Source organism: Erythrolamprus reginae, chromosome 8, assembly GCF_031021105.1.
Source record: "Erythrolamprus reginae isolate rEryReg1 chromosome 8, rEryReg1.hap1, whole genome shotgun sequence".
NCBI lineage: Eukaryota > Metazoa > Chordata > Lepidosauria > Squamata > Dipsadidae > Erythrolamprus > Erythrolamprus reginae.
The window spans coordinates 31,781,225-31,795,807 of NC_091957.1; the positions used below are offsets into that span (position 1 = coordinate 31,781,225).

The following is a 14,583-nucleotide window of genomic DNA, read 5'->3' on the forward strand; positions in this document are numbered from 1 at the left end:
ACTGGGCATAGTGCCAAGCATCAGATTACTAAGTGGGAACTGAGAATATTACAGGCAAGTCTTACAGGCCCTGAAAAGTGCTCATGTTTTGTCATGGAGAGTCCCAAATAGTTTGAGAGAAGATTTTGACAATCAAAACAGGCAACTTTATGCCGATTTATCTGGCCTATTTGGCAGATTCTTAAGAAGGATAAATTATTAATTTGGTAATGGAGATTTAGGATTAGAGAAGGATGCCAAACATCTCATTTAAATTCATTAGACTCATCAGTTAGAAGGGGCAGTCTTTTAATATTTGAGGGTCTATCACAGAAAGAGAGGGGCAACCTATTCTCCAGGAAACCTGAAAGTAGGACAAGAATCAATGGATAGAATCATATCAATGAGACATCCAACCTAGAATTAATAAGAAATTTCCTGACAATGAGAACAATAAACCAATTGGAATAATTTGCCTCCAGAAATTTGAATGCTCTATCACTGAAACTTTTAAAAGAAGAACTTGTTCACAATGATATATGATCTCCTTTTTGAGCAGAAGGTTGGCCTAGAAGACTTCCAAGGTACCTTCCAACTTGGTTGTTCTGTTATTCATTTTTCAGATGTTGCAAAAAGTCTTGTATTCCATCCTTTTTTGATTCCAGGCCATCTGATCAGGGACTGATGGGAACCAAGATTGTAGGGGATGATCAGGCTGAGCCCGACAGAGGGGGAAAATGCATCCTAAATCCCTTTGCACCCACAAGAGATCTAAGACCCGCCCACATTGAATGCCTCTCTTCCCTTTCCCTCATTTCCCTTAATGGTCAGTTGACCAGTTTCTTGTAGAAGTTTGCAATAAATCTTTATACTTGTTTGAATTGCCTGCATCTTTTTTTATTTCCCAGGCACTTGACAACTAAGATGGCAGACTAGACCCTGCCTGCCAGAATCAGGAAGGGGGGAAGGGCTAAGCTACAAACCTTCCCTTAATTAATGAAAGGGTTCCATTGTTCCTCACCGTGAAAGTCTTCAGGTTCTCATGCTTATGTTCATTCTCTGGATCCCCGGGTGGGCAAAGGTGCTTGTGGACCCACTTGCAAAGGTACCAGCATGACTTGGGGCTAGGGATAATGTTAAAAGGAGGTGGTAATGTGCCTCCTTCGTCAAAGTAACTCATCCAGAGCTTTGTGCGTGCAAACTTCCATTCTATGTCTGCGTGGTCCTGGATAGGAAGAGACAGGGGGAAAGGAACAAGAGATAAGTCATTTTTGGCTACCACAATTTGCCATGAAGAACATCTGTATCCTAAAGAACAATTTTAGATAATAGATTAGTAACCTAGGAGACAGAATCTCCTATGAAGGCATAGAAATGGATCCAGAAAAGGTGTGGGAGATGGTAAAATGGGCCCCTCCCTGCACATGTAAACAGCTGTAAAGCTTTTTGAGGTTTGCCAACTTTTACTGGCAATTCATACTAGCTTTCACCCAAATTGCGCTTCCAATCAGCAACTTGCTAAAAACTAAAGGGTGTGGGGGATAAACACAAATCAAGGCAGCTGCTGAATTGGACCATGGAATGTCAAGTGTATTTGAAAAATTAAAGCCGTTGTTCCCAGGCAGAACCTGCGCTGAAGCACCCAGACCTTACTTTCTTGAGCATAGAGTTAAGTCCTTACAGGTTTACAGAGTCAGCATATTGCTCTCACCATCTATTCCTTATTTTACTGATGTCAGAAGGATGGAAGGCTGAGTTAATTTTGAGCCGGTCAGGATCCAACATCTGCCAGTAAGCACAATTAGCCTGCAATAGTGCATTGTGACCACTGCACCACCACAGCTATGCCTTAAGTACCATATTTTTCAGAGTATAAGTTCCACCTTTTCTCCCCTAAAAGAGGATGAAAATGTCGGTGCAACTTATAAACCAAATGCAGCCATTTTTGCGGTCCCGAAGCGCCGCCCCCTGCCTGCAGAGAGTTCCTGGAGATTGGGGGAAGGCAAAAATGCCATTTTTTGTGAAAAAAACAGGTGAAAACGGCCCTCTGTTCACAAAAATGGGGAAAATTTTGCCATCTCCTATCACTTAAGAGCTCTTTGCAGGCTCCCCAGACCCTTTGCCCACCAAATTTTTGCAAAAAACCCCTGGTGAAAAATGGCCTACTTTTTTTTCCAAAAATGGGGCTAGATTTGCCTTCTAATTCCTTCAGGAGGAATTCTGGGAGTTGAAGTTCACTACTCTTAAAGCTGTCAAGTTTGAAAACTTCCGGATTAAGGATTAGGGGTGCAAGGGTATTTAAACTTGGCAAGCAATGTTCCCTCTAATTTTTTTTTCGGTGTGGGCGGAAAAGTATAGTGTCTGAGCGACAGTCCCTTTGGGACTGGGCGGCATAGAAGTACAAACAAACAAACAAACAAACAAATAAATAAATAAATAAGGAAAAAAATCCCTTCTTTTTTATTAAAAGAACCTAGTAATTAAAAAAAACCAAAATCCATTACTATTAAAAGTAAAACTACCAGCAAAACTATTAATAAAAACAGGTGAGGACTCAGGTTTTTTTCCTGTTATTATTTAAGTGATTTTACCATATGTTTTAAATCAAGAGTCACTTCTCTCTCTGTTTCTCTCTCTTTCCTGTCATTTTCTGCCTCAATCATTTTCTCATTTCTCTTTTTTTCTCCTTTTTTCTATCATTTCTCTCTCTCTTCCTTCCACTCTTCTCTCTCTATTTCTTCCTCTCTCTCACTCTCTTCCTTCCTCTCTCATCTTTCTTTCTTTCTCTCTCTCTTTTTCTCTATCTTGCTTTCTTCCTCTCTCTCACTCTCTTCCTTCCTCTCTCATTTCTTCCTTCCTTCCTTCCTTCCTTTCTTTCTCTCACTTTATCTATTTTGCTTTCTTCCTCTCTCACTCTCTTCCTTCCTCTCTCATCTCTCTCTCTCTTTCTTTCTTTCTTTCTTTCCTTCTCTCTCTTTCTCTATCTCTCCCCCTCTTGCTCTCTCTCTTTTTCTCACTTTCCCTCTCTTGTTTTCTTTCTCTCACTCTTTCTCTCTCTCGTTCTCTCTTGTTCTCTCTCTTGCTATCTCTTTCTCTCCCCCCTCTTTCTCTCTCTCTCTCTTTCTCACTTTCTTTCTATCTTGCTCTGTCACTCTCACTCTCGTTCTCTGGAGGCTGGCGAAAGTGATTTACAATGTGGGGCACGCGGGCCGGCGCGCTCTCTCCCCATCTCCCTGCCAACCCCCCCGGAACATTCAAAATAAGAAAACCCTTTGCTCTTACTTTGAATGTTCAAAGTAGATGGGAGATGAGGAGAGCGCGCGCCGGCTGCCCCCCGCCCACCCGCCCGCTCCACCTCTCTTTCTCCTCCGCTGCAAAAGAGGCAGGGCAGGCGTTCTCTGGAGGAGAAAGAGAGGCGGGCGGGTGGGGGGCAGCCAGCGCGTGCTCTCCCCATCTCCCATCTACTTTGAACATTCAAAGTAAGAGCGAAGGGTTTTCTTATTTTGAATGTTCCGGGCGGGCTGGCAGGGAGATGAGGAGAGCGTGTGCTGGCCCGCGCGCCCCACATTGTAAATCACTTTCGCCAGCCTCCGGAGAACGCCGGCCCCGCCTCTCTTGCAGCGGAGGAGAAAGAGAGGTGAAGCGGGCGGGTGGGGGAAAGGGCCGAGAGGCCAGGAGCGCGAGGGGGCCGGAGGCACCATGGAGAGGCAGGGGCGGCCGCAGCTCCCTTCTACTGCCCGCGCCTCCCTGCCCGCCCCCCCGCGGGCTGGCAGGGGGATGGGGAGCGCGCAACCGAGTAAAAGGGTGCGCGGGGGGTATTTTGGAGCGCGCGTACACGTGCAGCTTATGGGGATCGGTGTTGGCAAGTTTAAGATTTGTGGACTTCAACTCTCATTCCTGAGCTAGCATGATTGGAGGAGAAATTCTGGGAGTTGAAGTCTACAAATTTTAAAGCTATCAAGTTTGAAGTTTGTAAAAAGCATACATGTTTGTAAAATGTATTTTGCTACACAGGTATTTTATTAAATAATACATTACTACACCATTTGTTTCAGAATACTTTTTTCCTTGTTTTCCATCTCTAAAATGTGTTTCTTATACTCCAGTGCGTCTTATGTTCTGAAAACTATGGTAGGTATAATGATTGGATAGAGCAAAAATTGTTTACTGTTTCTGGAACAGAGGTAAGCATACATATCCCTAATACCAAGATTTCTGCATTTGAATACTGTTCAAGTGGATTACAGACTATAGTATAACCTTACTTCACAGTCAGGGATGTCCCTCAGCTGAAGATGGACCTGAATTTAGACCTCTCCATTTGTAGTCAGGGGCTTTAATTGCTGTATTGCCCTGACCCTCATTTCTCAGAGCCTCTGTTTCAGTTCCCACCCTCTCAAGAATCTCACTATCCTGAACAGTATAGGAAGGACTTCAAAAGGTTTTTGAAACTATCCTTTCTCTCCTCCCACTGCAGACAGAACAGCTGGAGCCCAACTCCATTCACAGCTAGAGGTATTCCTCAGGTGCTGTTTGATCCTCAAGGCCATAGCATTCTGTGCCTGATTAAAACAGAATTTCCTCCACTCCTTTATCCAGCCAACTCTAAAGAAGAGGAAATGAAGGATTTCCTATGTTTATCATTTTCCAATTGTCTGGCAGATGCTGCAGCTCTTTTGAAGAATCCTGAAGACCCCATTTCTCAGCCCAACCCATCTCACAGGGCTGCAGTTTTGGGGAAAACAAGAGATACAGGAAATATATCTGTAATTATATATTATGCTTTCATAGATTTTCACAGGTACGGCTATGTAGGTCTTGGCATATTCGGGTTTCTTCCCATGTAAGTTTCAGAGATTCCTGGCGACATTTTTATGAGGTCCCACTCGTCATCTTCAGGCTGGTGTTTTCGGCTTTGTGCTCGGGTGAACAAAGTGTGATCTGAGCTGCCATCCCTCTATAAATACTGGTGGGTGGGTGTGGAGTGCTGGCTCAGCTGCTGCAAGTGGGTTGGTTGGCTAATAAACTTCCTGATTAGTTGGTGGGGTAACACCTTGAGTAATTGATGCAATTGATGTATGCAGATTAGCTGATGTTTGCAGATTAGGGGTGACATCCTGAGAAGTTGTGGCAATTAGAGCCTGCAGATCAGTCTAACTAACCAGGAAGTTTCAACAGAGCTTGCAGCAGTTGAGCCAGCACTCCACACTCACCCACCAGGATTTATAGAGGGATGGCAGCTCAGATCACGCTTTGTTCACCCGAGCACAAAGCCGAAAGCACCAGCCTGAAGATGACGATGGGAACCTCATCAAAACGTTGCCAGGAATCTCTGAAACTTACACGGGAAGAAATCCAAATATGCCAAGATCTACAATTATATATTATACAGTGGTATCTCTACTTAAAAACACCTCTAGTTAAGAACTTTTTTAGATAAGAACCAGGTGCTCAAGATTTTTTTGCCTCTACTTAAGAACCTGAGCTCGGAAAAATTTCCCAGGAAATTTGAGAGTGGCATGAAGGTCCAGCCAGTTTCCTGCCATTTCCCCTTTAGTCCCGGCCATCTCGAGCTTTTCTGAGCTGCCAGAGGAGCCTTTCGGTGGCGCTTAAGGAGGCTTTGGCAGTCCAGAGCGAATGGAGCGTTTTCCTTTCTCTGGCCGCTTGGAGAGGAAATAAACCACTTGCTGTGGTGACTCCCTCACGCTGCCTCCCATACACCTGGTGCGAGGTTGCCTCCCAGAAAGTCTGGACGCAGAAAGGCAAAAGGGGGCGCTCACCTCACCTTCTTCCTTCGGCAGCGACTGTCCTCCTCCTCTTCTTCTTCCTTCTCCTCCTCCCACCCTAATTCCGACCTTTTCTTTCTTTCCTAATGGGTTTGTACGCATTATTTGCTTTTACATTGATTCCTATGGGGAAAATTGCTTCTACTTAAGGACGTTTCTACTTAAGAACCTGGTCACGGAATGAATTAAGTTCTTAAGTAGAGGTACCACTATATATATAGTTAGTCCTTGACTTACAACAGTTCATTTAGTGACTGTTCAAGGTTACAACAGCACTGAAAATAGTGACTTCTGACTGTTTTCAATAGTTAGCATGATCACATGATCAAAATTCAGATAATTGGCAACTGACACATATGATGGTTGCAATGTCTCGGGGTAGGGGCGGATTCTCTTTTTTGCTGCTACCGGTGCAATGAGCATGCAGCTTCTGTTGTCCTACATGTGCACATGCACATTTCAGTGTGTTTTGGCTTCTTTGCATACACAGGAAGCAAAACCTTGTGTGAGATTTCAGCAATGTCTTTGCTTCCCCGCATGCACAGAAGGAAAAAAAAAGATGGAATCTCATGCATGCATCTCCTCACGAGATTTTGCTCCCTGTGCATGTGCAGAAGACAAAACACAATGGGACGCACGTGTGCGCAGACAACAGAAGCTGCATACACAGCGCAACTTTCATTACCGATGCGCCGTCCTCATCCGTACTGAAAGCAACCCTCTATGTCTCAGAGTCACGTGATCCTCTTTTGTGACCTTCTGACAAACAACGTCAATTGGGAAGCTAGATTCACTTAACAACCATGTGACTAACTTAACAAATACAATGATTCATTTTACAATGGTGGCAAGAAAAGTCATAAAAGGGGGCAAAACTCACTTAATAAAAGTTTCACTTAACAGCATAAATTATGGTTGTTACTTAAAGACTACCTGTATAATATTTCTGTGTAACCCTTATGATGTACCACATATCAGATCCACATATGTAGATAAAGGGCCATGTTACATGAGACTTTTGAGTTCTGACTGCACATGAAATATGTTGCTTTAATATAAGGATCCAAATGTCTAATGTCCAAGAATGCAAGGAAAAAATGTCCAAGAATGCAAGGAAAAAACATTAAAGGGAAAAAAAAGTTGGAAATACTTGAAATCATAAAAAAAATGGCTGCTGAGGCTTTGCTATTTTAACAACCTGGGTAATATGCATTAGCTAATTAAAACCTATATTCCTTTGTGCTCAGCAAATTCTGTGAGTATTTAGGTTATGCATGAAATGGCTTTCATCTCTTAGTCCCCATGAAGGAAAGAATGACAAGTAAAATATGGGGCCTTTCAAAATTTTCTGAAGTGGAGAAAGCAAGATTTCTGTTTGGTTTTAATCTTCTTTTTTTAAAGATGCCTGTTTATGCAAAGACAGTCTTCACTTTGGTTTGTGCAAATCCAGTCTCAGCTACACCCTGTTTATTTTTATTTTAATACCTAGGTAAATATAACATCTTGCTGAAAAAGTAGAACGCGGCTGAGAATTCCAGGTGGAAAAATGGTGAACCATAGTTTGTAGAGTGTCATTTTTCCAGAAACAATAGTGGAAACAATTAACAATTGTTAAATAGGGAAAAATTTTGGAATATTCCATGTAGAACCTGAATGTGAATTAATCCAGACGTTCCTAAAGGTAAAAAGGAATGAAAATATGAGACCCTGATGAGGTTCTCCATCAACTAAGGAAAGAATAGAAATTTCTCCGTTTTCCAGTTTTATTATTTATTTATTTATTTATTTTGTCCAATGCACAATAATACACAATGAAGGTTATAGAGGTTATACTTGAGTAAAATATATTAGAGAAAGAATAGAAGTGAAAATTTAGGAATAGAATATATCAATTAGAGAATAGAAGGATATTATGAGAGTAGTATAAGAAGAATAGAATAGAAGAATAGTAGATACGATATATGAGATATAGGAAAGACAATGGGACATGGGACGGGAGACATGCTAGTGCACTAATGCACGCCCCTTACTGACGTCTTAGGATGGTTGCAACTGTTGATGGTTGCAACCATCAAGAGTATTTTCTGATGTACAGGCTAGCAATAGCACTGAGACTTACATACTAGTTCACAGAGATTTACAATCCTCTCTAAGTGGTTTACAGAGTGAGCATATTGCCCCCAACATTCTGGGTCCTCATTTTACTGTCCTCAGAAGTATGGAAGACTGAGTCAACTTTGAGTCGGCCAGGATCAAACTCCTAACAGTGAGCTGAATAAGCCTGAAATACTGCATTCTAACCACTCTGCCACCACGGTGTTGCAATGGTAAGAAACAATGGTGTTATCAAACTCTGGACTGGCCTTCAGACTCGACAAGCAAAATTTATGTCAGCCCTGGCTGCTGAATCAACTACATTTAGTCCTCTACTTAACAACAGTTCATTTAGTGACTGCACGTAGTTACAACAGCACTGAAAGTAGTGACATGTCTCTTCTACTTTGGGGGAGAGGGAAGAAAGAGAGATAGGTGTAAAAGGCCCAAATTCGATTTTTGTTTCTCCTTGTGCTATTTAATTATTCCATACAGAAAGATGGCAGCTAATGTTGTTCTCTTGAATGTTCTTGTCTTCAGAAATGACGTTGCTGCCAAATTTGGCAAGCTCCATTAATTCTTCAGGCCCTAAATTATTACATTGCTGATAAGCTTCATTAGTAATAGTAGATATAGATTATGTCACTTATAAATTATTTTTAGCTTTTCTTTTAGCAGTTGGCTACCTTCCCAGGCAAGTGCTTTTAATGATTCATGTCCAGTTTGGTGTAGAAAGGGGGTGGGGGTGGGGTCAAAAGAAAAAAGGGTTACCAAAAATGGAAGAGCCATGTACATCTTATTCAGTGTAGTTAATTCAACAGACCAGGCTAACATAAATCTTGTTTGTTGTGTCTGAATTAAGGATGAAGGCCAACCAAGATTTGACAACACCATTACTTGGGCTCCTTTGCTAGCCTAGGCATCTGAAAAGACTCTTGATGGTTGCAACTGAAAAAGGGAGAATAGCAATAGCAATAGTATTTAGACTTATATACTGCTTCATAGTGCTTTTACATCCCTCTCTAAGCAGTTTACAGAGTCAACCTCTTGCCCCCAACAACCTGGGTCCTCATTTGACCCACCTCGGAAGGATGGAAGGCTGAGTCAACCTTGAGCCAGCGGTGAGATTTGAACTGCTGAACTACAACTAGCAGTTAGTTGAAGTAGCCTGCAGTGCTGCACTCTAACCACTGCACCACCCAGTGAAGGGCTTCCAAAATTTTTACTACCACACTGTGGGCATGGCTTATTTTGTGGATGTGGCTTGATGGTCATGTGACCAGGTAGGAGTAGCTTGCTGGCCATGTGACCAGGTGGGGGTGGCTTGACAATCATGTGACTGACTTTCCAAGAACCTCAAAAGAACCCCATATCAATGGACTCAAAACAAGCAGGTCATTGAATTCACCCCCATCCTAGAAGTGAGAAGCTATAGAACAGTGAAATGACAGAAACGTCTCACTTAGAATTTTGAAAGCACATTTTGAGCATTTGTAATAAAGGTGCCTTCAGGATTAAAATGGCCACTTCTTCATGAGTGTGACCATTCTCTTATGCTGGTCTACAGCTATAACAGATTCCTTTGACTTGATTAGTCCTACTAATGTTTTCAGGAGCGTGTTCATAAAAGTGCCACAGTTTTGTTTTGTTTTTTAAAAATAGTGTTTAAAAATAGTGAGTGGGACAAAATCAAAGCCACAGGAGAGCTGAAGTTCCCAGATGTATTAAAGCACATTCAAAAAGTTGCTGTGAGTTCCACCAGCTGAGTGGAGCCCAAAGTCAAGATCAGGGATTTCTAACTTTGACAACTTTAAAACTTGTGGATTCAGTTCGTAGAATTCCTCAGCAAGAATGGCTGGCTGAGGAATTCTGGGAGTTGAAGTCCACAGGTCGTAGAGTTGCCAAGAATGAACATCTTTGATCTAGATCTTTGAAGAAAAAGAAAAGGATTTGCTGTTCCTCAACACTTTTGTACCTATTGTCAGAATCACGAAGTAAGCCAGAGAGCAAATCAACTACACAAGATGGCCAAAGTTGAGAATAGCTTTAATAACAAAATTTTGCAAGTCTGATTCTCTTCCTACTTGAGCGAATCAGGGCAATGTCTGACCAAGTCACTTCTGAATATGATGTTATTTTCTCAGTTCATTAAGAAACATTTCAGCCCTTTAAATTCTTGCACACTTCCATTGAGGCCAACTTCCCTACTCCATGCCCTTAGCATCCAGGTAGCATATTACAGTGCGCACTTCGCACTTGGAGGGAAGCGGAATGAGGACGCTCATCTCTAACCTTCACCACAACACCAGTTGATGATCTACTGACCACTGGCACTGCTCATTCTCTTCCGCTGGCTTCCCGCTACACGACAGTAATACCAACGTCCCCCACGAACATTCCCCGTGAGAGCTACGTGCCTTGTAACCTTACTTTCCGGATAATCCTTGTATTTTCTGGATTAAAATTTGCTTAGGACAAGGAAACCATCTGGAAATGAAAACATATCAAGAACGATTGCAAGACTGGATATGTCTAGTCTAATTAAAAAAAGGACTAGAGGTGTCATGATAGCAATCTTCCAATTTTGGGAGACTTCCACAAAGAGGAGGACAACCTATTCTCCACAGTACCTGAGGGCAGGATAAGAATCAAAGGATGGAAACTAACCAAGGAGAGAAGCAACTTAGAACTAAGGAGAAATTTCCTGACAGTTGCGACAATTAATCAGTGGAACTGCTTGCCTTCAGAACTTGTGGGTGCTACAACACTGGAGGTTATAAAGAAGACACTTGGCAGCCAATTATCTGAAATAATACAGGGTTTCCCGTTTGAGCACGGGGTTGGACTAGAAGACCTCCAAGGTTTCTTCCAACTCTGCTTTCTGTTATTTGAAAATGGATAAACTTAATGATGCAAGGAAAAATGCCTTCTATCAAATAATGTCTGAGGAACAGGACTGCTAACAATAAAGACAACGTACCCAGAAATGCAAATCCATTTTGCACTGATTTGGTTTTTCCAAAAAATCATTGCAAACTAATGAGCAATTCATTAGAATGAAACAAAGCTGAGGTTTTGTCCGTCCCTACCGAGAAGCAGTGCCCAATGCTAATAAATTACCATTAATCATTTGTTAGCTTTGAAAAGGGAAAAGAGAGAGAAAAAGTCTTGTTTAATTATTCCTGTGACTCAAGCAAAATACAGCCAGAATTTGAAAGTCCAGCAAACAGCTCATGAATACTAAAGTTGCAGTTCAAGTCTGCAGGTAAGTTATAATTAGGTCAAGGCTAGGAAAAAGGAAAATAGAGTTTGCTGCCTTTTCTGCTGGGCTCAATGGCACGAGCCCCCAATTAAGTGCAAAGGTATGAAGTCAGACACTCACACTTGAAAAGTCAAGAACACAGTTTTTATCGAAAAGAAAAGAAAAGCAAAACATCCTTTTTGCAGTCAAAGGGCACACTTTCAAAGCAACAGACTTGAAGGCAGTGAAAAGCAATAAACAAACATAGATCAATTAGCAAGCAGCTGTGAAAATGTCACAACTACCCTTCTTCAACCGTTGGCAACTCACACACTTGACTATGGTTTAGTTTCAAAGTCCTGGGATTGATGCAAAGAGAGTCCTTGAGATGAAAGCCACTTTCTCTTTCTCCGAATAGATAATCTTCCACACTCAGAAGCCGGCACACTGATCATTTAACAGTAGCCCTAATTAGTTGAATCACACCCAACCATAGGTGAACTCTCTTATCTCTTGTAATACCTACGTAGCTGATCTCTTCTATTCATGGCCTTTTGCATGCGTGCGTCTATAACTGCTTCTTCATCTGAGTCCAGCGAAGATAAGGAGGATGAGGAATTTCTCCCTAATTGGCTGTCTGCCATGACCCCCTCTGAGGGTCCCATTTCACAGTCACTCTCTGCTTCTGACGCTTCGCTGTCCGAAGCAGTCGGCAGTAAAACAGGCCTCTGACACTGGGAGGATTCACCCACATCCACCCCCACAGTCCTTGGGGCAGGAGCTGGCCCAGAGCCAACCACAACACTGCCTGTGGGCTTTTCTTATTTGCTTGTTCTCAGAAACAATGGAACAATTAAGAGCCATGATAGCGCAGTGGTTAGGGTGCAGTATTGCAGACTAATTTTGCTGACTGCCAGCAGTTCAATTCTCACCAGCTCAAGATTGACTCAGTCTTCCATTCTTCCATCCAAGGTTGGTAAAATGAGGACCCAGATTGTTGGGGGCAAGAGGCTGACTCTGTAAACTGCTTAGAGAGGGCTGGAAAGCCCTGTGAATGGTCTATAAGTCTAAGTGCTATTGTTATTCCTTCTCTTCCAGTGAGGTCTGTGCAAACCTCTGATGCAGTGGTTTGAGATACTGATTTTGGGTTTTACCCAAGCTTGAAGTTTTGGTTGTTGGATTGGTGAATTGGTGCAGTGCTATGGGATGCAGAAATTCAAATCAGCCTCAATCTCATTCTTTTTCAGTAAAGTTCACTTCTCTTATATAACCTCTTCTAAATCAAGTTTTATAATAATAGACAAAGTTAAAATTGCATACATTTTTCCAATGTCCTTGAATTAAAGTAATTTGCTCCACTCTGTATTAATAGATCTGTTCCTTTAATTATAATTCTTTCTGGTTCCATTAGCTATCCAATCTTCAAAGTCCCGTTTTATCATATTTTCCCCACAATCAACAGCATTTTCCCATGGGAAGGTTTCTTGTATTTCAGACTCTTAATGTATTCCAAACAACAACATTTTCCCACAGAAAGGATTCTTATAATTAATTTCAAATTCTTATATCAAATCTGTCTGGCCCTTTAGTCCTTTATAACCTTCCAAAATCAATGTTCTAATAACCCTTTTGCTGTTTATTCTAAGCTTTTTTAAAAATCCTTTAAACCCATATGAAATGTTTTTTGATGAGGATTGAAGGGGAATCACCTAGGATAATGAAATTTGTTCTGAACGTTTTTAATGTTCAAAATCAATTAACAAACAATTTCCAGAAGTGATTTAAAAAGGAACTATGTGAACCATAGTGTCCTTCTGAAAAGTGCCAAACTGTGGCACTGGGCAAGTTTTTATTTATTTATCAAATTTCATTAGCTGCCCTTCTTGTGCCAGATGGCTTTTTTTTTTGGATCCCAAAACTTTAAATTCACTGAAGTCCACTATGTTATGGTCTGCTCATGAAGAGCTGCTCTTTGGAGTGTTTATGGGCAATTCCAAGTCCTCTCCTTTTCAAGAGAGGGATTGCAAGTAGCTGATCCTTTTGGATGGCTTTTTTTCATATATTGATTGCTCATCTGTATCCCCTACCATATGCATTCAGAAAGCTCAAAAACCACGACGAAACAGTGGCATCTCTCTTCTGTTGCCACCCTCCACACAATTGGTATTGCTGCTACTTCTGATCTGGAAGAAGCATACATCTTTCAAAACCAGTTAGCTATGCCTAACATGGCCCTCCATGAATTTATCAAATCCCCTTGTTAAAAATTAAAAATTGGTGACTACCATTTTCTCTACAATTCACTATTGCAGTGTATGTCAAGTAGTTTAAATTAAACTGAGCACAAATTATAGAAAGTCACAGGCTGTGCACACTGGACAAAGCATCTTTCTTCGATATAAGAATTGGGCATTTAAAAATGTAGCTTACTGATTTCCAGATACCATGACAGGCTCATCTCTTCTTCCCCCAAATGGGCAACAGACACCTCCAGAAGGCCACTGTCATCGTAAAATCGCTCAAGTAATGACAAAGGGAAAAATTGGCAAGGTAAGGTCAGCATCGTGACCAACACGGTGGCTTTAAGCCATTGATGAGCACTGCCGATCTTTGGCCTCCTGGAGATAGATCAACTGCCCCGTTTACTCCTGATGGCATATTCCATCTGCAATCACAAAGCCCAGATGTATTTTTCTGGCTTTTTGAATGATAGCTAGATGAGGACATCTATCCAAGCAGAAAGCCCCCTCTGAGCAAGTGTTCAAGGAAACGTTATTACATGACATTAATCTCCACTGATGGGCTAAGCAAAAGTCTGTTGACATTTTGAACTGAATTAGTGAGTTCCTCTTAGTCAGATGCACTGATTTAGAAGATAGGGTAGCTCTCTTTAGGCATTAGTAAAAGATTTCAAAATGCAAGTTAATGCAGTAAGACAGTCTACAGCTACAAACCTTCTTTGGTTCGTGTGCAGTGAAGGGCTCCTATGGGTACGGTCAGATACACAGTACCGGTAGCAAAATTTTGATTTTTTTTCCCTTCTTTTTTTCCCTTCTGGGCTCTGGGTGCATTTTTCCAATCACAGTAAATGAGGTTGAATGTCTTCTATAATTTTAGAAGAGCTGTACGTGCATGTGTGTGTGCGCATACACATACAGTTTATATAGTAGATAATGTATATTTTTGTGTGCCTGTGTGTAATATGTATGTACAGTATATTTATGGCATATATACATAGAATTAAATAGTATATTTTGGATGCTCAGTAATAGTAAATAGAGAGGGAAATTTTATCTCTTTGAGGCAAGGAGAGGCCAGGCACCCTAATCAAACCCTTGACGTGAGTGACGTCAAGTTGGCCACCTTTAAGCCACTCACATGACCTTTAATCCACCCCCAGTCACATGATCGTCAAGCCACTCCCACCTGGTACATAGCCAACAAGCCACACCCACAAAATAAGCCACGCCCACAGCGTGGTAG

At 41.7% G+C, this 14,583-nt stretch overlaps 1 protein-coding gene across 1 annotated transcript in view; it reads right to left on the bottom strand.

Moving 5' to 3' along the window:
• Nucleotides 1–14,583, bottom strand: part of TRPC5 (transient receptor potential cation channel subfamily C member 5) — a 230,193-nt gene that overhangs the window by 19,674 nt on the left and 195,936 nt on the right. Inside the window, exon 7 of the mRNA XM_070759586.1 lies at nucleotides 1,001–1,204. Coding sequence (XP_070615687.1) covers nucleotides 1,001–1,204 — 204 coding nt within the window. The remainder of the gene's footprint in view (nucleotides 1–1,000; nucleotides 1,205–14,583) is intronic.